The following is a 27,097-nucleotide window of genomic DNA, read 5'->3' as shown; positions in this document are numbered from 1 at the left end:
AAAGCCCTACATGGTTTAGCTCCTCGGTACTTGAATGAACTCCTCTTGTATTAATTACAGTCCTACACGTGCATTACGCTCTCAGGCGTCCTCCCAGCTAACACAGTTACGTTGTGACGACGTACCTGGACCGGACCATATTCGTTGCCACGACGTACCATAATAACGTTCCAGCGACGTAACTTTGTGATTCCCATATTCGTCGTGACGACGTAACATTGGACGTTATTGGGACATGGTGATTACCTGAAGACATACCTGGAACGTACCAGTCACAGCGACGTATCAAATAACGTTTCTGAGACGTGATGAGCATGTCCTAACGACCAAACAGTCACGTTGTTAAAATCTTTTTATTTTATTTTATTTAAACAATTATCATCCCTCACATGGAAGATTAAATTTATTTGTGATTTAATCTGTGCGTTAAAGAATACATTTTATGCATAATTGGAGTAATTCTCTATTCAAATATGTATAAAGCACAGTATAACGATTATAAAACTCAACACAGCACTGTACATCACAATCAGATATTTTATTTATACTGTACATGACATAAAAAATCAAAGACTTCAACACAATATAGAGGATTTAAAGCAGATATTTATTGACAGAGATGAATAAACATTATGTTTAGGCTTAACATTATATTGTTGTCTTACCACATACGTTTAGCAGGTCTTCCGTTTTTAGAAACAACAATCAAAAGCTTCTTTAATAACACACAAACATCAGGGTCCGTTCATTTAAACGCGCTAAATCGATTGAAAATCACTAAAATATGTGTTTACTCTCACATCTGTAAGGTATAAAGTAAAGAAAGAATATTAATAAACCAGGCAAGTAAAATCAGGCAGTGAGGTAAAAAGAAATGACCGTTAACGTTTAAATGACGAGAGCGCGCGGCTCTTTGCAGAACAAAGGCGCATATCAGACGCGCGCGCACAAAATAAGTAGTTATAATTGTAATATCGAATTATACTCCAGTTTAATAGCTGTCTGAAATCAGATTAATAGCATTCGTTTTGACATTATAACAGATTTTATTCTGATCATAAAATTTCCAGGTGTCCAGGTCATCTGAAGACGATCCATCACGTCACTACAACGTTCTCAACGGGATCAATTCATGACGTTATTTGAGGACGTGGCTCAGACGTTTCTGGAACGTAAGCAAAAATTCTAAGAAATGGAACGTTGCCAAGACGTCCTCAGAACGTGGTCACAAAGTAATGTCACGGTGACCAAATGAAGACGAACTGGCGACGTTGTCAGAACGTACTGTGTTAGCTGGGCTGTCAGTTGGTAATACCTTGAATTTCAAAATCAAGTGCAGGTGGTAGATCCTTCTCCTATCTAGCACCTAAACTTTGGAATAGTCGTCCCTGCACTGTCCGGGAGGCAGACACACTCTGTCAGTTTAAATCTAGACTAAAGACGCATCTTTTTAATCTTGCATACACTACTCTTCCATAATATAAATCCTCAGAGGGTTTAGGCTGCATTAGTTAGATCAACCGGAACCAAAAACACAACTGATGTACTTGTTGCATCAAAGAGTGCAGAACAGTGCTCTACTCTCAGCCAATCTTGTCTCATTGTTCCAAGGTTACCACAGCGAGCAGGATGCAGTTCATGGCCTGACCTGATGGTAGAGTGGAGAATGGGAAGTGGGGACCTGACAAGAGCTGAGATGATAGAGCTGGATAAAGAAGGACGCGGCGACTCGACACGTCTTCACTACATGCTATTAGATTATTAATGATAATCTTAAATCTATAATTTACCTTATTAGTAAGGTTATTTATTTTTATTTAGCCTTGTTGTGCAAGCACTGTCGAGTTTGTGCAGAGGCAGCAGCTTTTGCCAGAGGGGAACTGGAATCCCCTGGTTGGGCCTGAGTTCTCCTGAGGGTTTTTTTCTCCATTGGAGTTTTGGGTTCCTCGCCACTGTTTGCATACTGTTTTGCACTATTTGCCTGGCCGGGGGGGCTGCTTTAGAATTACAATTTTAAAGTTTTACTTAATTAATATTGCATATAGGAATTTATAGTCCGTTTAATATTTGACCTGTGTTTCTCTTTCCTTTATCTTAAATGTGTGCTTTCACTGTGCGTGTGCGTGCGTCCGTGTGTGTGTGTGTGCATAATGTGTGTGTGGAGTGTTTTGTATGTGGGTGTGTCTGTCTTCTGTGTTTTCACCTTTTTCTTGTTTTTACAGGTACAACTTTAATTGTTTTGCTTAGTCAATATGTCTCATGTACAGCTGCTTTGTAACAATAAAAATGGTAAAAAGCGCTATATAAATAAAGTTGAGTTGAGTATAAACATGCATTTTTTATTAGCCTACTTCACTTTTTATTTTCCCTTTTATTTTATTTTTCTGCTTTTATATCTCATGAAATGCCTTTCCTTACAATAAAAACATAAAAAACATGAGCTGTGTTTTAACAAATGCACAAAGACACAACAACACAATGTTGCTATTTGCACGGTCACACCTGTGACATTCTTTATTTCCAAGTTGTAGCATAAAGTCGTCGGGTTATATGAAAAGGACTGTAGGACTGATTATCAAATCATATTTACAGATGAAGAGATTTTTTAAGGACAATTGGTCAAAAATCCTTTTAAAGTGCTTCATCATCATCAGAGCTCAAATACAGCGTTTGGTCACAATGAAAATATAGCTCTGTAATATAAAATACTTTGCATTTAGAAAGTGCTGTTGCGTTTACTGAAGTGTGCGTCACTGTTTTTGACCACAACAGATTTTGGAGAGTAAATCACATATAGTGCAGCATAGAACAACAGTGCATGAAACAGTCGAATCGGTCCATTCAAATCTGAAGAAAGCCACATCCCAGTATTGCCATTTGTATAGCACGAGACTTCATAAATCAGGAATACATCAGCCTGATCTTCAGCTCAGTACTTCACAAGTAGTTTCAGCCACTGGCTTTAGTGTAATACCTCTGAACAGAGCTCAACCTTCTATTTACTGTCACCCCATATTTGTGATTACAATAATAATATATACAAAATCCCACACTGCCAAAACCTGCTCATGCATCTCTTAAACAGCCTTCTTCATCGACTTCAAAGACATTAAGATGCTGGGTTGCTCCTCCATGACCCGGACCAGAAGGTTGTCTATATACTGCTCCATTTCCATGATCTTGGCATCTTTCTGAGACAGCTGATCCTTCTGCTTTTCCAACAAGTTGACCAGCTCCTCGTGGGTCAGCTGGGCGTAGGGCCCGGTCCTTTTAACCTCTGGGGCCTGAAAATGAAGAACAGTTGTTTTAAACCGATTCTATAACCAGACGACATTGGTTCTTATTTACATTTGAAGATGCTTTTATCCGAAGTGACTTTTAAAGCAGATTATCTCAGCTATGCACACACTCCCAAACACGTAAAGCCTGCGCGCAAACATCTGCATGAATAAGGTCATTTAAATATAAATGTTAGTGTCTTCATGTTTCGTTCTTTAGAGGATACTTCACCCAAAAATGAAAATTCAGTCATCATTTACTCACCCTCAGATTGTTCCAAACCTGCATCAATTTCTTTGTTCTGCTAAACACAAAGGAAGATATTTGAAAGAATGTCAGTAACTGAGCAGATCTCTTTTTTCTTTTATTTTTTTTTTTTTTTTTATTATTTTTTTTTTTGTTTTTTGAGATCTGCTCTGTTACTGTCATTCTTTCAAATATCTTCCTTTGTGTTTAGCAGAACAAAGAAATTGATGCAGGTTTGGAACAATCTGAGGGTGAGTAAATGATGACTGAATTTTCATTTTTGGGTGAACTAGCCCAAATCACGCACCAATGCACAGCATCTCGTCTCAAGCTGTCAGATTTCGATTTCTTGCATGTGAAAAGGCTGCGGTTTGTGTAGCAGAACAATAGAGTAAGAAACAAAAAGAATAAATCTTACACTACCTTCATCTTGACTTGCACGCCCTCAGCCATTTTTGCGGATGTGATATTGTCTTGGTTCTCTTTGAAATCTTGCTGGTTGTCAATGGTGCTCAAGGGTTTCACCGCGTGGGGCCTAAAAAGAATGGGAGAGCTTTAAGACCCTCAAAAAGGGGGAAATACAAAGCAGGATCCAAGCAAATCCATTATTTAAAAACAAAGGGTGATGCACAATCTCTGCCGCGAATTTCGGGGCTCTAAAGAACACTGAAGGGACATTGGCAAAAAATGAAATCTATTCAAATATGTATTTCCAAACTGCTGGTGTTGGTGCAATGTACTTGAACTCCTGAAAGTGCGCTGTAATGTTTTTCAAATATCGAACAAAACTTCACAACCTTATGAACTCTCAGGAACCGCAGTATTTCGAACACACACAACCTTTACGTCTATCAGGCTACGGTTCTCCAAGTTCTACGATATACCTCACCTGCAGGGTTTGAAGGCAGCGTCGCCTTTTCTCTTTGGTTCACCTTCATAATTCTGCCCAGAAACGGTTTGAGCATCAATAGGCGACACTCTGGCCCGAAGTAAAGTCTTGTTCCCTGACGCGTGCGACTGGACCGTCTCAGGAGCTTGACTAGCGGTTGACGGCGATTTCAAAGTGGGCAAAAGGCCACTATGAATCCTCAATGTTCCGTCTTGATCTTGTCTTGTTGATTTCTGGTCACCAGTTGTGGCAGGAGGCAATGGGGCATGACTCTTCTTTTTGGTACCTTCTGTATTCAAATCTTCCTTTCCACTTTCTTTGGACTCAAGTTTTAAGACAGGCTTGACAGATATTAGAAGATGATCAAGGTTGTGACCTGACTGAGACTTATTTGGCTGATCTAAGCAAGAGTCTGTCGTCAGAGAGGCTCCGTCTGGAAACAAGGCACGTTCAGTTACATTTTGGTGGTGATGAATTGTTCGGTTCTTGGGTTCAGGCAAAGATGCAGAGTTTTCTTTCAAAGTTTCTTTTGTTTTTAACGAGGGCTTTGCTGGTGCCGGTCCCTTGCCGTGTTTTGCCGTTCTTACCACAGGAGATGTAAAAAGGTTGGTTTCTTCTTGAGAAGACGTACGTTCTTTGTTCAGAACCTCACTGTTCTTGGAGACATCTGGTGGTAAAGGTGCCGGTCGTTTGTCTTGGCGTAAACTAAAGACATCGGGTTCTCCACTGTCTTCCGATTCACTGCGTGTGTGCGTGGCTTTCTCTCTTGGTGTCTTGTTCTGAGGAGGCTTCGGGGCACGTCGTCTCTTCTCTGCGCCATCTCCACGACTGACGTTATCTGTGTTGCCACTTTCGGCATCAGAATCATCTAAGAACGGGTTGGTTTTTGGCGGCGATGCTTGAGAAAAGACGGTTCCAGAAACAGAAGAACTAAAGAAGCAGGATAATAAGATGGAAAGTTAAAGTCGATCAAACACATCAGCTAAATACAGTGAGGGAAATAAGTATTTGATCCCCTGCTGATTTTGTAAGTTTGCCTACTTACAAACAAATGAAGGGTCTATAATTTTTATGGTGGGTTTATTTTAACTGATAGACACAGAATATTAAAAAAAATCATGGGAAAAAAATGTTATATAAAGGTTATAAATTGATTTGCATTTCAGTCAGTGAAATAAGTATTTGATCCCCAAGCAAAACATAACTTTGTACTTTGTTGAGAAACCCTTGTTGGCAAGCACAGAGGTCAGACATTTCTGATAGTTGGTCACCAGGTTTGCACATGTGTCCGGATACATTTAGTCCACTCCTCTGTCAATCTTTAAGGTTTCTTGGCTGTCGCTCAGCAAATTGGAGTTTTAGCCTCCTTCACAGAGGTTCTATAGGACTAGGGTCTAGAGACTGGCTAGGACATTTAATGTGCTTCTCCTTAAGCCACTATTTGGTTGTCTTGGCAATATGTTTTGCGTCTTTGTCATGTTAAAGGCTCATCCATGACCCATCTTCAGTGACCTAGTTAACGGGAGGAGGTTCTCGTCCAAGATTTTACGGTACATGGGCCCGTCCCTGTAATGATAGTGGTTTTGTTGAGTAGTGGCAACCCTGTCGAGTATATATCTGCGCATGTGCAGAGGTACGTGGCAGGCTAATAGTGTGGCGTGGTGGCAGCACGCCACTGGGAATACTGTCAATAAACTAATTGACTTCAAGATTCAATTGATCTGCAGTGTTGTGTTTATTGGCACCTCGACTACGACATGGTGTCAGAAGTGGCTTCAGAAGTGAAAGTTTGTGGATAACGCCTATACGTGTGACGAGAAAACACAGCAGGATGGAAGGATTACAGCCGCCTCCGAAGCTTCAACTGACCGGTAATGTTGCTGAAAACTGGAGAAGATTTAAGCAAAGATTTTTGCTGTATTTGTCTGCAATTGATGGAGATCGCAAGGTAGAAAAAATGAAGGCGTCATTATTTCTTCATGTGGTTGGTGATGAAGCTTTGGAAGTATATAATAATTTCACTTTTGAAGCAGAAGAAGAGAGCTTGAAGTTGCAGCCGATAATGGAGAAGTTTGAAGCGTTTTGTATACCGAAGAGAAATGTTACTTATGAAAGGCATCGATTTTTTATGTGTATGCAGAAAAGCGGAGAAACAATTGACCAGTATGTGACTGAGCTCAGATATAGAAGTAAAACGTGTGAGTTTGGAGAGTTAACAGATTCCCTGATAAAGGACAGAATTGTATGTGGAGTACCTGACAATGGATTGAGGGAACGATTGCTTAGAGAACAAAATTTGGATTTAGAGAAGGCTCTTTCTCTTTGTAGAGCGGCAGAGACTGTAAAAACGCAAGCTAAAGAATTGTTGAATGAAACTTGTGCTGTGGATGTCGTAAATAAGTACCAGACAACCAGCGTAAGTGCAAACCAAGCAATGAAGCAACCAGAAAGAAGTAGAATGGTAATCGATAAGCAGCAGAAATCATGTGATCGTTGTGGGATGCAACATCCACCGAGAAAATGTCCAGCTTACGGTAAAAGTTGCAACAATTGTGGAAAAGATAATCACTATGCACGCTGTTGTAAAGCTAAACGAATGTCAAGCCAAGTAAATGCAGTTACTGAGTGTGAAGTTGAAGAATTTTATGTGGATGCAGTAGCAGAAGGTGGAGAAGGAGAACAAAAAGAGTGGACGGTACAACTGCAAATAAACAACATGACAGTAGCATTTAAAATTGATACTGGAGCTCAAGTTAATGTCATTTCTGAAATTGAGTTCAATAAATTAAAGCCTCGACCAAAGTTGTATGCTGCTAAAGTAAAAGTGACTGGATATTCTGGAGCGAACATACCAGTGAAAGGAAAATGTGTTGCAATAATACGATATAAGGATAAAGAGCATAGTCTGTCATTTGTAGTGGTGCCAAAGGATTGTCAAGGCTTGTTAGGCTTGTCTGCTTGTGAGAAACTGAATCTGGTTAAAAGAGTGCTGGTCGTGGAAGAATCAAAAGAGTCTGAACCAGAGTATGACTCAGTTTTAAGAGAGTATGAGGATGTGTTTAAAGGCTTAGGCTGTCTGTCAGGTGAGCATACCATCCAAACTGATGAAACGGTGCATCCAGTTATACATCCATGTCGAAAGGTACCGTTTGCACTTCAGAAACAATTAAAAGATGAGCTGGAGAGAATGGAGAAGTTAGGAGTGATACGGAAAATAGATCAGCCCACAGAATGGGTTAGTTCATTAGTAATTGTTGACAAGAAGAATGGAAAACTTCGAATTTGTCTCGATCCTAGAGATCTGAACAGAGCAATTAAGAGAGAACATTTCAAGCTTCCTACACGTGAAGAGATTATGGCACAGTTTGCAAATGCCAAATATTTTAGCAAGCTAGATGCATCATCAGGATTTTGGCAGTTAAAATTGGATGCTGCCAGCTCAAAACTTTGCACGTTTAATACACCATATGGGAGATATTGTTTTTTAAGGCTTCCTTTTGGAATTGCTTCTGCTCCTGAGGTGTATCATAAAACAGTGCATATGATATATGAACACATGGAAGGTGTTGATACATCGATGGATGATATAATTGTTTGGGGAGCGTCGAAAGACGAGCATGATGCAAGGTTAAAAAAGGTTTTGGAAGCAACCAGGCGTGCAAATTTGAAGTTGAATAAAGAAAAGTGCCAAATGGGAGTGACTGAATTAACGTTCTTGGGTGACAATATCAGCAAAGCAGGAGTGCGACCAGATCCCATGAAGATCTCTGCTATTGAACATATGCCAAGACCACAATGTGTAAAAGACGTACAGAGATTCATGGGTATGTTGAATTATATGAGTAAATTCATACCTAATCTGTCTGAAAAGATAGCTCCATTGAGATGGTTAACTGAGAAAAAGAATGCATGGAATTGGAATCATGAACAGGAGTCTGCTTGGCAACATTTGAAAGTGTTATTAACTAAAGAGCCAGTGTTGAAGTTTTATGATCCTAAACGTCCCATTAAAATTTCATCTGATGCTTCACAAACAGGATTGGGAGCAGTCCTACTTCAGGATTATGATGGAATCTGGCAACCAGTTGCATATGCATCGCGCTCGATGATTGATGCAGAGTGCAGGTATGCGCAGATTGAAAAAGAGTTGCTAAGCATTACTTTTGCGTGTGAGAGATTTCATCAGTTTGTGGCAGGTCAATCTGTGGATGTTGAAACTGACCATAAACCCTTGATTGCATTGTTCAAAAAATCTCTTAATGATTGTCCATTGAGAATCCAAAGAATGATGATCAGATTGCAACGTTATGCACTAACTGTGTTCTATACACCAGGGAAACTAATGTTTTTGGCAGACACCTTGTCCAGAGCGGTGGATCCAACTACACCCTCTAGTGGAAAGTTGATGGAGGATATTCAAGCGTATGTGAACATGGTTGTAGAAGCTTTACCTGTTGCTGATTCTAAAATGAAGTTGATCTGCGAGGAGATGGAACAAGATCCAACACTCACTCAGGTGAAATATTATGTAATGAATGGTTGGCCAGATGTGAAGCAAAATTGTGTCGTGAGAAGTCATGAATTTTGGAATTGCAGGTCTGAATTATCTGTTTGTGATGGCATTCTATATAAAGGAAAGAAAATCGTGATTCCGAACAATCTGAGACAGGAGATGTTGAAGAAAATCCATGAAGGCCATTTGGGAATTGAGAAGTGTAAAAAAAGAGCTCGTGAAGTCATGTATTGGCCCGGAATTAATCAGGACATCACAATTGCCGTATCTAAATGTCAGATATGTGCCAGATACCAGTTTAATAATCCAAGAGAGCCACTAAAGTCGCATCCAGTACCTGAAAGACCATATCAAAAAATTGGTGCAGACATTTTTACATGTCATGGGAAAAATTATCTCCTAGTTACGGATTATTATTCATTTTATCCTGAAGTGTGTGCTTTAAGCACAACTACTGCAGAAAACGTCATTTCATGCCTGAAATCGATCTTTGCTCGACATGGAGTGCCAATAGAGGTTTTTACAGATAATGCCTCTCAATTTGTTAATGCTAGTTTTCAGAGTTTTTCAAAAGACTGGGATTTCCGGCATACAACGTCGAGTCCATATTTTCCTCAATCTAATGGACTTGTGGAAAAATCAGTTGGAGTTGTGAAAAGATTGATGCAAAAGGCAAAAGATGATGGAAGTAGTTTTTATATGGGACTGCTTGCTTATCGTAGTACACCTCTTGAGTGCGGAAATTCCCCAGCATATCTTTTGATGGGACGACGTCTTCGTTCTAATCTACCTATATCTGAGGATCTTCTCTTGACAGAGGGTAGTGAGAAAGTGAAAAAGGTCAAAGAACAACAAAAGGCCAAACAAAAGATCTATTATGATAAAGGAACTCATCATTTTCCTGAACTTTGTGTCGGTGAGGAGGTCAGATTTNTACAGTGAGGGAAATAAGTATTTGATCCCCTGCTGATTTTGTAAGTTTGCCTACTTACAAACAAATGAAGGGTCTATAATTTTTATGGTGGGTTTATTTTAACTGATAGACACAGAATATTAAAAAAAATCAGGGGAAAAAAATGTTATATAAAGGTTATAAATTGATTTGCATTTCAGTCAGTGAAATAAGTATTTGATCCCCTACCAACTAGCAAGAATTCTGGCTCCACAGATTGGTTATGTGCCTATATGGACCACAGATTAGTCCTGTCACTTTAAGAAAGTACTCCTAAATCAGCTTGTTATGTATATAAAAGATGCCTGCCAACAGAATCTGTATCTTCCAGTTCAACCTCTCCAACACCATGGTCCAGACCAAATAGGTTTTAAAGGATGTCAGCGACAAGATTGGAGACCTGCACAAACCTTGAATAGGCTACAGACAGAAGCTTGGTGAGAAGGAGACAACTGTTGGTGTGATTATTTGGAAATAGAAGATATACAAAATAACTATCAAATGCCCTTGTTCTGGAGCTCCCTGCAATATTTCCCCAATGGGGTAAAGATGATCATGAGAAATGTTAAAGATCAGCCCAGAACTACACGGAAGAAGCCTGTTAATGATTTCAAGACAGTTGGGAACACAGTTAGCAAGCAAAACATTGGTAACACATTGGTAACACGCTATGCCACAGTAGACTGAAATCCTGAAGCACCCGCAAGGTCCTCCTGCCCAAGAAGGCCCGCCTGGCTCGTCTTAAGTTTGACAATGAACATAAAAATGATTCAGAAAAGGCTTTGGCGAAAGTGCTGGCACTGCTGTGAGACCAAAATGGACTCCTGTGTTTGGAGGGAGAGAAATGCTGACTATGAGCCCAAGAACATCATGTCTACAGAGAAGCACAGTGTTGGAAACATTCTGCTTTAGGGCTTTTTCTCTGCTACAGGTATACAGGATGACTTCACCGCATTGAGGGGCTGAGGGACGGGCCCATGTACCGTAAAATCTTGGACGAGAACCTCCTCCCCTTAACTAGGTCACTGAAGATGGGTCATGGATGAGCCTTTAACATGACAAAGACGCAAAACATATTGCCAAGACAACCAAATAGTGGCTTAAGGAGAAGCACATTAAATGTCCTAGCCAGTCTCTAGACCCTAGTCCTATAGAACCTCTGTGAAGGAGGCTAAAACTCCAATTTGCTGAGCGACAGCCAAGAAACCTTAAAGATTGACAGAGGAGTGGACTAAATGTATCCAGACACATGTGCAAACCTGGTGACCAACTATCAGAAATGTCTGACCTCTGTGCTTGCCAACAAGGGTTTCTCCACAAAGTACAAAGTTATGTTTTGCTTGGGGATCAAATACTTATTTCACTGACTGAAATGCAAATCAATTTATAACCTTTATATAACATTTTTTTCCCCTGATTTTTTTTAATATTCTGTGTCTATAAGTTAAAATAAACCCACCATAAAAATTATAGACCCTTCATTTGTTTGTAAGTAGGCAAACTTACAAAATCAGCAGGGCATCAAATACTTATTTCCCTCACTGTATCTAAAGGTGTTGGTATGCAAAGCTGTCGTGCTTTGTTTGGTAACTTTGGAGTCAACATACGATTTGGTTTTCTTGATCAATCTTCCTTACATCATCAAGTTTATTGGTCAGATATAATCAATGACCAAAACAAGTTTGAGGAACTCGAATGGAAAATTTAGATATCGAAATGCTGCCCTGGCTATCTGCAAATCATGCCGTCTGCTCCCATGTCTCCTCCACATTCCATGAATTCTGAACGCTCGAGTCAGAGAGAAAGAACTGCTGAATCAGCTTTTTTGCATAGAAAACAGATTTCCTCGGCTTCCTCTGGGTGGACATATAACACACTGAAGGAATGGTGGGTCAGAGAGGAGCACAATGAAGGTTAGAGACGCTGCAAATAACAGTCAGCGCTTTTCCAACCTCAGCAGAAATATACAGATAAGAACATGAAAGCTAAGAGTTTCTATTGCATTTTGGGTATGTCATTCGGTGAAAGGTTATTTAGCTGTTGTGATGATCATCTTTAGAGAGTATGATAGAGAAAGACAAATAGAAGAATACAGGTGTGTAGTTGAATCCTAAACTTAAAGTGATAGTTCACCCAAACTTGTCAAGTGCGTTTACATGCACAGTCTTACTCCGGTTATGCTTAATAAGCCGATAACAAGTAGGTCATGTAAACGCGAAAAAATGGGTTTCTTTTATCGGGGAAAGCTCATAAACGGCATAAGCAAAACCTGCTCGGCAAAGGTAGTTTTTTGAAATGATAAAAATACAGATTCTGACCGATTTTTAATTACTAGACAGACTATCGATGGTGAGGTCACTGTACGCGAGAAGCCTGGCAAGTCTCAAATTTCCATGTAAAGGCGGTTTTCTGCGTAGCCGGTTTATTACACACACGTGAAAACAGATTTCTTTTGTAAGCTGATTTTTTTATAGATATTCGTTTATTTTGTGCATGTAAACGCACTCCTTGTTTATGACTTTTGTCTTCTGCACAACACAAAAGAAGATATTTTGAAAAATGTTGTTAGCTGGACCCCATTCACTTGCATAGGTTTTGTGTCCATACAATAGAAGTGAATGGGGTCCGGTACTGTTCGGTTAGCCACGTTATTCAAAATATCTTAGTTTGTGTTCTGCAGAAGAAGAAGAAAGTCATACAGGTTTGAAATGGCAAGAGGGCGAGTCAATGATGACAGAATTTTCATTTTTGGGTGAACTATCACTTCAACTGCGATTTGTCTTTACTTTCAAACTGTTGTAGAGCTGTTTGGCGTGATCTCTGATCTTTTCTGATATGTATAGACACGAGCCCGTCTTAAAAAAAACGTCAGAATCCTGCATATTTGATGATGGTATTATCGGGACAACATTAGTGGGACGTTTATGACGGATTTGTGTTACGAACACTGACACACTGATATTTAGTTGGTGAGATTTCCTTCACTCATATGCACATCTCGGAGACAATTCAATGCTTTTAATAACCAAGCAGTCCAATCATGGGACATGGTTTTCCGTCCCGCTGATTGGTAAATGGAAAAGAAACGTATTGTGGAAAGAGTTGAGCACACAGGCATTAGAGTTAAAGGACACAGACTTCAGGAGAGCTGCGGTAAAAAATGTTAGAGGAAGCTACATGTCTTCACGAAAGAGAATCTTGTGATTTGGTCAAATTCAAAGTGGTTGGTTAAATTGCTGTCACGTAACCCTAAAACTGTGCCTATTTTATATTTGGTTAAATGAAGCTGCTACATACACATTAATGTGTCCACCATCTTGGAACAGTAAATATTTTAGTCACTCACAGCAAACATCAACGAGTTTACCAGAATGCCACAACATGCAAAGCATCTGGTTGTAAAAAGCAGGCATGTTATCAGGACAAAAAAGAAGGAAGACTGCACGCAACATCACCAACCCCCCCCCCAAATAGTCTTTAATGTTAATAATTAAATGTTACATGATTAAAAACAGACAACTAGATATTTTTCACTTAGCAACACAAAATCAAGCTATTATAATAACCCAATTCTGACTGGCAATTTTGGAAATATCAGTTGAAATGTTTATTAGTTTAACAGTCACCTAAACAATATTAAAAAAATAGGTTGATGCTTTGAGCAAATATCTTATGCTAATGTCAAATAAGATGACATTAACAAATGGCAGCCCTTGAGTAACCTCAGTTTATTTTAGGCCTACTTTTCATTTTATTGTAATCAGCAATAATTCATTAACAGACTTCCATACACAGCCACTACATGGCGCATCTACGTTATTTGCAAACGCTGCATGTTGCGGTTTTAGTTCATTTAAATGTATGCATTTATTAGAGACGTCAACGCATTTATATTAGACAGTGACTAGATCGGCCATTTGTATAGTTTCGAGCCATTAAATCGCAGAATGGCCTATTTTAGTCTCTGTATATAGATAATGTTATAATGTTAAAGCATATCATATAGACGTCTCAACTTCCAGACTCGGGATTTTATTTATACGTTACAAAACGCTGTTCAGTTCCCCACTTAATAAAAAATGACACCACGTGCTTTTGAGTACCAAAACAGCTGTGTTCGGCATCTATTTTTCACGGACCCTCTGGATATACTGTATAAAGATAACTATGTTCTGAACGAAGCGGTCGCTCTGTGCATTTATAACAAGCGTTTGCATGACGTAGAGAGCATAGAAAGGATCCCGTTGGCCGGTGTTTTGTCGATTTATGCTACCCATCGAATTTTACTACCCTCGTGTTGTGATTGGGTTGGGGGAGGGGCAACTTAGGTTTAGGGGTTGGGTTGGGGAGGGGTTAGTTCTGTTTTGTATGGAGATAGCACAATTCGACAGAACACCGGCTGTATGATGACTACACGCACATACCCCAACCCCCACCCCCCCAATGCCGTCACGAATTAAATTAAATCAAATTTTTGCAATTTACGCAGGTGATCCCAGCGGTCAAAAAATACGGAAATCCGTATTTATCCCTGAAAAAGGTTTAAATTCATGAAGAAATAGGATAAATTGTCACAGGTAAGAATGTGTTGGTTTGTGTTTTTATAACATGAACATATAACTCAAAATTATATAGGTTGTTAACCTATGGTAACTTTTTAGTGTTGTGTTACCTTCATCTTGTTGTATTGTGGTAGTTTGGCAATTACAATGTTTGGGTCTACACAACAGCACATAACATTTGGTTTTCATACAACCTAAACGAAAGCATTACAGATGCAGTCAACATACTCGAGTGTTCATGGATCGGTTTGGACTGTTCCAATATGGCGGGTGGATGACTAACATTCAGCGGCCGTAGAAACACACACTGGTAAGGCATCTGTGTATGTATATCAATGGAGACAACAGAAAGACATTTTGTCGGTACAATCTAATCTGTCTAAAATCTCAGTCCACGTGCAAATTTGACAACAAATGTTCAGATCGGTTGTAATTTAGTTATGTTGCATTTCACATTCAGAGACGGACAGACAGATAACTGCATTAGATGCCTGGTTGGTACACTGTGCTTGTCTTTATAGTATATATCAATGAGTCACACTGACGTAACAAACACAATGATTTTCTGTCTAGAACTTTGACGAAATTATTCTTACGAAACTTGACAAAAAACAGCAACGGATCAGAGAAATGGATGTGTTAAGGTGAGGTACTGACCTTGGCTTGACTGCAGAAACTTTGGATGAGCGGCTGAGGGCTTCCGAGTTCTCATCCAATAAGAGGGACTCTTCAAAGGGATCGGTGGACGGGACGTATTCTGAGCCAATCGTGTCGGCTTTCTCTGCTTTCTTACCCGCGTTCATTCGAGCACTCCTGGGTTTCACTTCAGGCCTCATCTCAATGGCGTTCATCTGTTCTTTCTTCTTTTTCTCCATTTCATCTTTCTCTTCTTCTGCTTTCAACTTCCTCTTCTCCTCCTCCTCAGCCTTCTTTCTCTCTTGCTCCATTTTCATCTTTTCCTTTCTCTCAAGCTCCATCTTTTCCTTTTCCAGTCGTGACCTTTCCCGCTCCTTTCTTTCTTTTTCCTCAGCCATTTCTCGCTCTCTTTCCTCCGCTTCCCTTTTTTCCTTCCTCAGCCTTTCCTCTTCCTCGGCGCGTCTTTTTTCCGCCTCGATCCTTCTCGTCTCTTCTTCTTTCTTCATTCTTTCCTTCTCGAGCCTTGCTTTCTCCTCTCTGATCCTCTTCTCTTCCTCCTCCCTCGTTCTTTCCTCAGCCCTGATCCGTTCCTCCTCTGCCTTTCTTTCCTCCTCATGTTCTCTCTTTATTCGGGCCACTTCCTCTATCCTTTCCATCTCCTCTTCCTCCACTCGTCTCCGTTCCTCCATCTGCTTCCTCTCCTCCTCTCTCTCCATCCTTCTCTTCTCCTCTTCCAGTTTCTCTAACCTCATCATCTCCTCCTCCTCCTCCTCTCTCTCAATCCGTTTCCTCTCCTCTTCCATTTCTCTCCTCTGCCTCTCCTCTTCTCTTTCAACCCGTCTCCTCTCCTCCTCCATTTTCTCCAGCCTCCTCCTCTCCTCCTCCTCCTCCTCCTCCTCTCTCTCAATCCGTTTCCTCTCCTCTTCTCTCTCTATCCTCTTTCTCTCCTCCTCCATCCTCATTTCTTCTCGCTCTTCCTCTTGGATTTGTCTCCTCCTCTCCTCTTCTAGTCGTTTCCTCACCTCCTCTTGTTTCCTCTGTTCCTCTTGTCTTTTGAGCATCTCCTCTGCCGGGCTCTCTCGAGTTTGCAAGTCCACCGAGATGGTCGAGATCTTTCTATTGGGTCCTCGGCGCAGATCCTCCATGGATCCGTGGCCGGAGCTGTTCAGACTGAGCGTGGAACCTGTTCTAGAGCCTCTGGTCTCCAGATCTTCTGTGTAGACGTGACTGCCGTTGATGCATAGGTTGCTCTGTGACGTGCCCTGTCCTAGAAAAGATCCAGCACCTTGAGATACTTTACTGTCAGAGCTGTCAGTCCGCTTGTGCTTGAATAACTTAAACTTCTTCTTGCCTTAAAAGAAGAACAAAAAAAATCGAGACATCTTTTGTTAATAAATCAGTGTTATCAATTAAGCTCCAACCAAAAGTCAGGCATCAAAACATTAAAAATGAATTAGAAAAAAAATATTTAAAAAATGATATAGTGATATTAACAAGAAATAAAATGAAATTATATGAAGATATGGTATGAAAATATATGGTGATATTAAAACATAAAAACAAGGCAAAAGCGATATTATTTTACATAGTAATATTATAATTAATATGAAACACTAATATAAATATTAATATGAATATAAATATAGCATAAATATTAATATAAAACAACAATATATTATTATCAATATAAAATGTTTAGATTTTTTTTTTAGATTCAATTTTATTGTCATTGCACATGTACAAGGCAACGAAATGTGACCTCTGCATTTAACCCATCCAGAGAGTAGTGACCACACGTACCCCCGGAGCAGTGGGCAGCTATCACTGCAGCGCCCGGGGAGCAAGTAGGGGTAAGGTGCCTTGCTCAAGGGCACCTCAGTTGTTACCCGCCGGCCCTGGGAATCGAACCGGCAACCTTCTGGTCACGAGTCCCACTCTCTAACCATTAGGCCACAACTGCCAATATTATTATCAATATAAAATGTATGTATAAAATAAATATGAATATTAAAGCTGAAATAACCATTGTCTTTACAAATTATTAAATTAAATTAAATTTACTTTAAAAAAAAATTAAGAATTGCTACTTTAAAGGTCCAGTGTATGAAATTTAGCGGCATCTAGCGGTGAGGCTGGGAATTGCAACCAACTCACTCACGATACAGACATGATATCCAAGTCATACTGTGCATCCCTATTATTTAATACATATTCAAATAGTTTCACTACCTTCAGGAGACTCGACGTTTAGTCCAGACGATCTGCTCAAACTGATGGCCGAGTCTTTTTCAGGAAGCGTGGGTAGTGTGGACATGGATTGAGATATGTTGCGATGCAAACCCTTCGGCGCAAACAAGGACTTCAGTTTGCTCTTCTTCTTCTTTGTTTCAGGTGTGGCGTCAGCCTCCTCTTCTCCCTCGCTGTCGGTCAGAATCTGACCAACCGAAGGCACGATGGCGGAGGCAGAATCCGACATACCGTCTTTCTTCTTCCCTTTCAGCTTGTCCTTCAGCTTGCCGAGCCTTGAACGGGACTTGTCCATGCCGGAGAGGTCGAACATGCTGGCCGTCATGTTATTCTTCATGAACTGGATGTCTAGGAGCACCTCACCCCTGTCTTTGTCGGGTTTTCCCGTCTTGCCCATCAGTTTGAACCATCTGTTGCAAAAAAAACAGCAAAGTTTGTTTAGTTTCAAGCAATTTTTTATTTCCCAGAGCACCTCCCTCATCAAAGCCAAGAGCTGGAGGCGAGATTGAGAATGAAGATATGAGCTTTCATAGAATGGGATCAAGCCGTGTCCTTTAGTTGCACTTTGCAACAGCGACTTCTTCATGTTTTCACACTTTTCAGACTTGAAATATTTTACAAAGATGCTTAGAACCTGCTGATTCTGCTCTTACAGTCGTAAACATCAATAAATTCCCATGGTGCATCAGGAGAACTGTGTATAGTTCATTTTTGAGTACACTTCATTGGTTTAGTTCCAGGGAAGCAGAGAATGAATAACTATAACACCACTGCAGTAAAACTGCTTTACTGGTTTCTGAGTTTAGTCGGACAGATTTTGTCAGGACAAACATGCAGATACATGCACGGTGGCCTGCTTACCTACGTTATCAAACAAAATCCAAAGTCCATGCAAATAGTTTCACGGGATTTTTCACATTCCTGAAGAGCTATAAACCAAAACGGCACACAGCGGTTCGGTGACCTGGAGACTGTCTTGTCGTACCTCTGAAGGACACTACGATAACAAGGTCTAAAACAAACGTTACATTATCTTACACTGCTTAGATTGACATTCCTTTAACATTTGTCAAGCTAAAACAACAACACAAACAAGTGTTAGAATAATCAACAACGAATCTTGAGGCCTTGAAACACTGAACATGCAGATGCATACGGTAAGAAAATAAAGAGGGTCACCTACAAAAACAAATTAGCAAATGCTTTAAAATGCCACAACACTGCCACTCAACTAGAGCTGTCACAATTATTAAATAATCGTCTCATCGCGATTGTTTGACCTCATCACGATGGTTTCAGATCATCGCACTTATCGCACATCTCTATAGAAGACACTAGGGGGAGCTGTAGTGCATCTGCGTATTGCATATTTTAGTGTATTTATTGTAACTAAAGCATTGTAATACTTGTAAAATGTACCACCACAACACAATAAAAACTAAAGCATATACCATAAAAATAACCTGCAGTACAATTTAATATTATTTAAGATAATCTCAGTGTGAAAACCAGTCTACCACAATTTCATTAACATAGAAGTAAACTTTTATTGTAGTCTTGCAAGTGAGAAAAAAACAGACTACAAGATTTTCTATCACTGATAGCATTTTAATGGTGGCTTCAATTCACACCTGATCAATTTACTTCATTTACAAGTATTTGGCGGTTGTATTATTGACAGGTAAAAGCCTAAACCTTAAGTATGATGACCCAATTTTTTCCTATGTATTTCCAAGAAAAAGAACATAGTCTTTATATTCAGAACAATATTCAAAGCTGAATCAAAAATGTATGAGAATTAAAAGTCAAAGCTCTAAAACACACCATTAATCGTCATAATCGCAATGATTTATTAGACAATTAATCGTCAGCCAAATTTCATAATCGTGACAGCCCTACAGTCAACACAGGGAACACGCGGATGGCAGATTGGGGTCAAATGTGCAGTTTGAGGAAAATGGAAATTCACTAAAACCCAAATGCTTCTTCAAAACAATGCTCATCATCGCAGCGTGAAGCCTTGAATAATATCGTGACATGTCTTCTGTTTTAGAGCTATAAATGCTCCAGGTGACAGCTGCTATGCACAACTACACCTCACGATTCAGACATCATACGGTCTCATTTGTACACACAACCAGTCAAGTTCTCATCTGAAAGCAGCTTCACTTTTCTGCCACGTTAGTCTCATGGCGACGGAGCAGGCACTCAGCATTGAGTGAATAAAGCAACGTTAATAGAACGTGACATGTTGGGTGTGTTTGGCTAAATAGAAAATGACTCCGGAGCTAAAAATAACAACTCACTGTGGGATTATCACTGTCAACCATCCCCGTCGCCTACAGTGTTTCTTAGTAGTATTTACATACATCCACGTCAGAGAAAAACTTACTGGACAGCCTTGAGCATGACCACAGTTATGAATCACAGCATGGATTTGTTTCGACTTCTAAGATTACTTCAAGAAAACAAAAAGACTGGACTCAATGTACTACAGTACACAAGTAACTAAAACAAGCTTTCCACACATTTCGACTGAGAGATGTATACATATAGAGTAATTTGTAAAATGGTGATGTTGTATTATATATTACAGACATGTTTTACGTTTTCATTTTCACACATTTAATAGAGGGAGCTATTATAGTTTTGATTTGAGTTTTATTAATATTTAAAATTATGTAAATTTTAGTTAAAAGTTTTAGCAATTCTGGTTTTGTCATTTTTAATTTATCTGTTTATTTTTTATGTTGCTATATAATATTAATTATTTTTTATTTTAGTTATTGTTTATTATTGTAATTTTAGTGCTTTATTGCGGTTTAATTTTGAGGCAACATTTAAATTTTCCCTTTAGTTAAGTTTTCCCAATCATTTTTAGGTCAATATTTAATTTGATTTCAATGAAGAGAAACGTTTTCAAAGTTTTAATTTTAGTAAACTAAATTAACCTTGGATTAGATTTACTAACAGAGAATATTAATAGAGAAATGGCCCTTTAAAGTGAAATTTTACCCCCAAATGTTATTCTTAAAATCATTTATTCACCCTCTTGTCATTTCAAACCGCAGAACACAAAAGAAGATATTTTGAAGAATGCTGGTAACAGAAAACAGTTGGCTTCTATTGTATGGACACAAAACCAATGGTTTTCGGTTACCAACATTCTTCAAACTATCTTCTTTTGTGTTCTGCGGAAGAAAGAAAGTCACACAGGTTTGAAAAGACAAGAGGGTGAATGAGTGAACGATGATTAAACATACACAGGTAACGTTCAAGTCAGGTAACCAGACGGATGACATGATCTACAAGAACAGCCACCTTCAACAGTAAAAGTTGTTCAACCGCATTTTCTTTGAGCTAATAACACAAACGGACAATTGAAGTGCTATTGAACATCTTGGGAGGTGCTCATTTAACACCACTGTTGTTAATTAAAGGTCAACCGCACCTCACGCCCATAAAAACGCATTGTCACACTCACTTCTTGTTGTGATGTCATTCAGTTCCCTGTAAGCCACGGTTGCAAAAACAAAACACAGATAGAGAAGTGTTTATATCTGTGTGAGGGAAGTTACAACACCTCCACAGAGTGTTTGAAATGTACAAAATGATAAAGACTTGAAGCTCTTGACCAATGCCCTCACAGACGTCTCATCGGCTGTGCCCTGACAGGAAGTGGGGGCAGCTTCAGATGAATCAGCACTGGATGTTTCATTGTTCCAGTCAACGTCTCAGCAGCTTCACTTCCTGTGTGTGCCAGTGCGCTGATAAGGCCGACGTGTGACAGGACCGTCTTATCGCGAGCCAACGCACAGGCCGCGTTCATTTGCTCTGAGGTGAAAGACTTTCACTTCACTGTTCAGTTTGCGTTTAGATATTCAACAAATCCTCTCTAATCCGCTGTAAATTGGACACGGTTTTCGAGGGGGGAGCCGTTTGGTACATTAACTGCTGTAGGGTTGAGTTGATACCTCCTACCGGCACGAAATGTGTTTGAGTAATGTGCCAGATATTCAACTAAAGTGTCCTTAATCCGGAATCGCGTTCATATTTACTTTTTCAAATTCATTCATTTATTGTTACCCATTGCGATATGCATGTTGCGATAAGTACATCTGCATCTTTAGGTTATATCTTTCCGCCCTACTGACTATTAGCATTTTTCTGAAGTCTGAATATTTTCTATCGGATAATATCAAAGCCGATGCCCAATTTCACATGAATGCTAAATTCTTTTCAACAAAAATTACAACCACAACAATGAATATCGAACAACAATACTGTACTTCCCAGTTCCGGTCACATGACATCTAGCTCATATAAATCACTAAGAACTAGGGATGTAACGATTCACTCAGCTCACGATGCGATGCAATGCGATTCACGATTCGGATCTCACGATGCGATTTAATCACGATTTTTTTAAAGAATGAGTTGAGGAAAATTTCAAATGAACAACTGCCCTTTTGTTATTTCTCTAATACTGCACAATTCTTTGTCAAATAAAAATATATTTTATGTCAAATAACAAAACTAAATTGCAGCTTTAAAACAAATTCCAAATCAAATCAAAAATGAATAATACAAAAGTCTCTTTAATATAAACAAACTAAGACTTTGTCGGTGCTTTTCCTAACTTTTACTTTTTTAAGAAATATCAGCATATTCACGTTTACAAAGTTTGCAGAAAACAGCGGCCCCTGCTGTTCAAAACATGTACTGCGATTTTTATGAAAATTCGAAGTGTGAATCCATGGATACTTAAAGGCGGTGTAACCGATTTCCGAATTACGCTTTAGACAACCGAGTCGGGCCGAGTACCAAAACAACCTTGTAGCCAATCAGCAGTAAGGTGCACAGTGCACAGGACGGACATTAGCCGAGCGCAGACGAAAGCGACAGATGGGGGTACGGGTGTGTTTGTTTTGGTGATTTAAACATCAACAACGGCTAAGAGAAATCGAACACCCCGCCTTTAACGGCTGATGTTACCCACAACTCACCGCGAGAGGGCGGAGTTTAGTGACGAAATGATGCTTCGCTAAATTAATAAATGCAAGTATACAGTAAACATTACAAACAAAATAATAAATGAATAAATACTTAAATGCAAGGAAGCGATGTATTTTGATGTTCGTGACAGTTAAGGATCACAGTGTCGTCTAGGCAACAAAGGCCTCTTCCATTTCACGTTAGTATGTCCCAGTGCGTGCCTACAGTTTGCACTACAATGTATATACTTTTCCAAAGCTAAAACAGTATATACTTTAAGGGCGTAGTATTAGCAGGCGAATTGGGACGCAGCATTTGTCATAAATAACACTGCACAAAAACAGCAGGAACTTTGTTGATTAGCCATTTTTGGAAGCTTCTGTATTTGCCTTTGGCATCTTTCACACACGTCCTCTAAAGAAAAGGTGTGTGTGTCTGACAGAAATGGAAACCAATGTGTTTTCCTGACTTTAAAACTAGAAACAGCTGACAAGCTAACCACGTTATGCTACGCAAACAGAAACACTGCACTAATAGACTCTGCGTGCATCCTTGTCACGACCTGACAGAACTCACACAGAACCCAGAAAATGGATGTTACGTATTCAATCTTCCACAAAATAACATTTCAACAGGTGAAGGGAACGGGCTAGTCTTCACATAACAGAGCAGTGTGGCATCGTTTTGCATCATAGCAAAAGTCAATATATGACATGAATTCACTTGTGTACTATAGTATTATTATCAGACACCATTACTATACCCCGGTACCGCCACAGAACCTGTCCTAAGGGTAATGCGTTCATTTTCCTATACAGACTGACAACGTGACCGAGCTGTTTGTGATACAAAGCGAGCGTGACATCTAAATAAAGCCTTACATTCTTACACACACAGATCAAACTTCAAATCACCATCAGGACTGCATATTAGGTTACAAAGAACATCTAGATCTACTTTCATATGAGAATCAGTTTACTTTCAGTAAGCAGGGTTAGTTTCCTGTTCCTATGACCCAGAAGAGCAACAAACCACACGATCAGAGGACAAGATATGACTTAAAGGAATGGATCACACAAAACATGACGATTCTGTCATCACTTACTTATGAATTGTAATTGTATTGGTTTTATTGGAAACTATGATGTGTCCCTGCTGAAAAAATCAATAGAAACCATTAAAGAAGTTATAATGGTTGTATTGGTTTTAAAGGGATTTGTATTGGTTTAAACGGAAACTGTAATGGTTCTACTGGTATGTGTTGGATTCTATTGGTGGGATGTTAAATCCTACTGGAATAATGCCCAAAACACACTACAAAAAGGCATTTTGTAATGGTTTTAATGGAAAACGCTAATGGTTCATAATGGTATTTTATTGTAAACCATTAGAATTTCTGTAATGGTTTCTGTTGGGGTTCTATTGTTTTTTTCAGCAGGGAAAGCTACTGGAATAATGCCCAAAACCTACAACGAAAAGGAACTTAATGGTTTTATTGGAACAACATAATGGTTCATATTGGTATTTTAATGGAAACCATAAGAATTTCTGTGATAGTTTCTGTTGGGTTTCTATTGTTTTTTTCAGCAGGGAGATTCACCGATAGAAACACCAGTTGACACTTCAGTTCCTATAAAACCAATACAATTCCCAGTATAAACATTAAAATAGATTACATTTTCTATTGTGTTGTGGGCTATTGTTTTAGCAGGGGACACACCTACAAAATGTGGCTTCATAAAGTGTCCAAATAGTCATTCTAGAGGTATATGACTTCCTTCCTAGTTACTAGCTTCGTAATACCATTTAATTGAGACAAATTGTGACAGAATTTTCCAATTTGGGTGAACGATTCCTTTAAAGCATTTGTAAAGAAACTAGAGCTTCATCATATGACCACAGAAATGCCTCACCAGGACCCAACTTGAACGCAAAGACGTCAAAGCTAAGCTGTTTAACAGCTTTGTTTATCAAAATATGACTTTAATTCTGAGTCGACCGTGAACTGAACTTGCAAAACAGTTGTTCGGCAAACGGTCAACAGCACTGAGAGTGATTGAATTAGGTCTCATAATGAAAATGACCAGGAGGGCTGTAATGAAAAGCTCGGAGCGCTTACAAGCAAACAATGTCATCGTGGATAGAGCCGGTGTAGAAAAACACAAGCTCGAGGTTGTCACGTTTACTGACGCTTCAATGTCAGCTAGAAGGAAACTGATTTATTAATGAAGCCTCTGCATAATGAAGTGTGTGTGACTCTGTTGTCGAGCAAGACGTAATGACGTGATGATGAGAAAACACCAGATGTAGAAGAACAGATTTCTTCAAACCTTGTCGAAAAACGCTGTTAAAGGAAGATTTCTAATAACACAAGTCAAATCAAATACGATCTGACCGCATGAAGTGAAAGAGTGCAAAAAGCAATTCTAGTGCACATAGTGGATTCGGAATAAAAGCAAGCATTGTAATCCACAAATCCTTTGGGTAAAATGGAAAGCTCAGATCCCTGCGACGTCTCCGAACGACGGAAAATCTCCCTGGTCTGTCTGCGATGACCAAGCGCATGGGAATTTAAAACCCGCCTCATTATTTCCACATAAGCAAGGCTTGATGCCATCTTGCACAACACAAGTATCCTTGAGAAATACCTTTCAAACACTAGCAACAGGCTGAGAAATGTCCGACGCACTTGAGAAGGCCTTAGTCTGGCAGTAGGGGCTCCGATATGTTCAACAACAACAACAATGTCGCACGACTGAACAAACCCAAAGGTATTAAATGAATGAATGCAGTTAGATTGGCTCATAAGTAAGATTAGATTAGAAATGTAATAATTCGTACTGATGATGACGTTTACGCAGGACTTCTCTTTTCCTGGAACTTCCGACCGAAATATTGTTTTAGTACATTATATAGTTCAAGTCAGTTCCTCGTGTAGATCATCACATCATGTAGAAATGTCATTTGACGTGTGTATTGTGTTACCAACACCCCTGCTACAATAGCCCACAACACAATAGAAAATGTAATGGGTTTAATGGTTATACTGGGACTTGTATTGGGTTTTATAGGAACCTATGTCCTTGAGTGTGTTTTGGGCATTATTCCAGTAGGATTTAACATCCCACCAATAGAGTCCATCACATACCAGTAGAACCATTACAGTTTCCGTTTAAACCAATACAAATCCCTTTAAAACCAATACAACTTCTTTAATGGTTTCTATTGGTTTTTTCAGCAGGGCTACAAAAAGGAACTTTGTAATGGTTTTATTGGAACGTAGTGGTTCACAGTGGTATTTTAATGGAAACCATTAGAATTTCTGGGATGGTTTCTATTGTTTTTTTACACACCTGGCTTCATAAAGTGTCCAAATCAGACAGACAGGTTTATACATGTTATGTGATGCAACAGAAGAATGAAGACATCAGTCAGGCTGTGAGTAAAATAAGAACTTACTCGGACTTATTACGTGATTTATTGTCGTAAAGCTCCAACAGGTTGACGACCGCCAGTCCGAGCGTTTTATCCTGTCCCACGAGCGCCCGGTGCATGACGCTCACCTGTAGGGCGCATCGCTCCGCGTTACTGGGGTGAAAGAGCGGCAGGTCGAAGGAGGCCTCCTCTTTCCACACCGGCGCGACGCTCTTCTCCGCAACCGACGTGGAGAACTTGTCTTTGGCCACCCGCATGATGGCGTACGCGTCGTTGGTGCCATTCTTCCCCTTGATCCGCAAACCTCTCGCCTGCAGCACCGTTACCTGAACGCTGGTCGGATACCACTGCTGGCTCTGCTCGGCTAAAGACATCTTGCTTCAAACCCAACAGGTTTCTGTCGGGATTCAGGCACAATAGGACGCGTAAGCCGCCCGGCCTCACGACAAGTTGCTGTTTGTTAAAGGTCCGTTTACAGTTGAGCTGAAAAGTTTCACCTTCTCCAGTTAAGCAACAAGTGGGCGGAGTAGCCCCAGAGTGCAGGCTGGACGATGGGGCGGGGCAACACATTTGGAAGGAGCGACACGTGTCGCCCCGCCCACTTCACCTTTCATTGCTTCCTGATCAGAAGGAGCCGGTGTTCTGCCAATTTATGCATCCCTATCAAATTTTGCTACCTCCATACAAAACAGGACTAACCCCTCCCCCCAACCCAACCCTTACACCTAAATAACCCCTCCCCCAACCCAATCACAACACGAGGGTAGCACAAATTTATGGGTAGCATAAATTGGCAGAACACCGGTATAGAGAAGTGTGATGCTATTACAGCTTATTGGTTTAGAGAAGCATGATGACAGTACAAGGAGAGTAAAATTGTTTCTGTTTATTTAACTTGATATTTTAACGTTTAGCCTGATGTTGGGGAATTGAATGTGGCGTAGCCTAGTTACTTAACAAACACTGCCTCCGAAGTCATTGCGTGACAGGGCAGCAAGGCAACAAAGCTTTCGGCGTCATACCACAGCGTCTCTTAACCTATACAATTAAAATGTTCTTTGTTTTTTCCACTTTAGAAAATGTCAACTACCGACTAACTGTATCTCCAACAAACACGAAGAAGCACCGCACCATTTAAACCAGAGAAGAATGTGTTTTTATCTATTCAACTGTGCCCGTTCTGTAATTTTACAAACAGTGTCTCGTGTGGTACAGATCCATGCGCGTGGATGAAGTTTGGAAACTACAAATAGAACGCGGGTTTTGCAGCCGGTTTGGAAAGAACACATCTGTAAAAACATCACCTTCTTTAACATTTTACACCCGTTTTTTTCACATTACTC

At 39.8% G+C, this 27,097-nt stretch overlaps 1 protein-coding gene across 2 annotated transcripts; it reads right to left on the bottom strand.

Moving 5' to 3' along the window:
- Positions 1 to 588: 588 nt before the first annotated feature.
- rab11fip1b (RAB11 family interacting protein 1 (class I) b) lies at positions 589 to 26,327 on the bottom strand. 2 transcript variants are annotated; one of them, XM_057320773.1, is made up of 6 exons: positions 25,779 to 26,327; positions 17,307 to 17,734; positions 15,099 to 16,428; positions 4,415 to 5,344; positions 3,949 to 4,060; positions 589 to 3,284 (listed from the first exon to the last, which is right to left on the bottom strand). In XM_057320773.1, exons 1-6 carry the CDS (start codon positions 26,126 to 26,128, stop codon positions 3,078 to 3,080), a joined length of 3,357 nt encoding a protein of 1,118 aa, XP_057176756.1. In that variant the 5' UTR covers positions 26,129 to 26,327; the 3' UTR covers positions 589 to 3,077. The 2 variants fall into 2 exon arrangements, with proteins under 2 accessions (XP_057176756.1, XP_057176757.1); XM_057320774.1 differs by lacking the exon at positions 4,415 to 5,344 and having other exon boundaries at positions 590 to 3,284; positions 25,779 to 26,313.
- Between the last annotated feature and the right edge of the window lie 770 nt (positions 26,328 to 27,097).

This window comes from Triplophysa rosa, linkage group LG22 (genome assembly GCF_024868665.1).
Source record: "Triplophysa rosa linkage group LG22, Trosa_1v2, whole genome shotgun sequence".
In the NCBI taxonomy this organism is placed as follows: domain Eukaryota; kingdom Metazoa; phylum Chordata; class Actinopteri; order Cypriniformes; family Nemacheilidae; genus Triplophysa; species Triplophysa rosa.
This window is presented reverse-complemented; position numbering and strand designations above follow the sequence as displayed.

Excerpts from the sequence above, each read along its gene's own strand:
- rab11fip1b (XM_057320773.1), bottom strand. The coding sequence starts at position 26,128 with ATGTCTTTAGCCGAGCAGAGCCAGCAGTGGTATCCGACCAGCGTTCAG. Across the intron at positions 5,345-15,098 it reads GTTTCTGCAGTCAAGCCAAG|TTCTTCTGTTTCTGGAACCG; the intron begins GTCAGTACCTCA and ends CTGCTTCTTTAG. Across the intron at positions 3,285-3,948 it reads GCGTGCAAGTCAAGATGAAG|GCCCCAGAGGTTAAAAGGAC; the intron begins GTAGTGTAAGAT and ends CTTCATTTTCAG.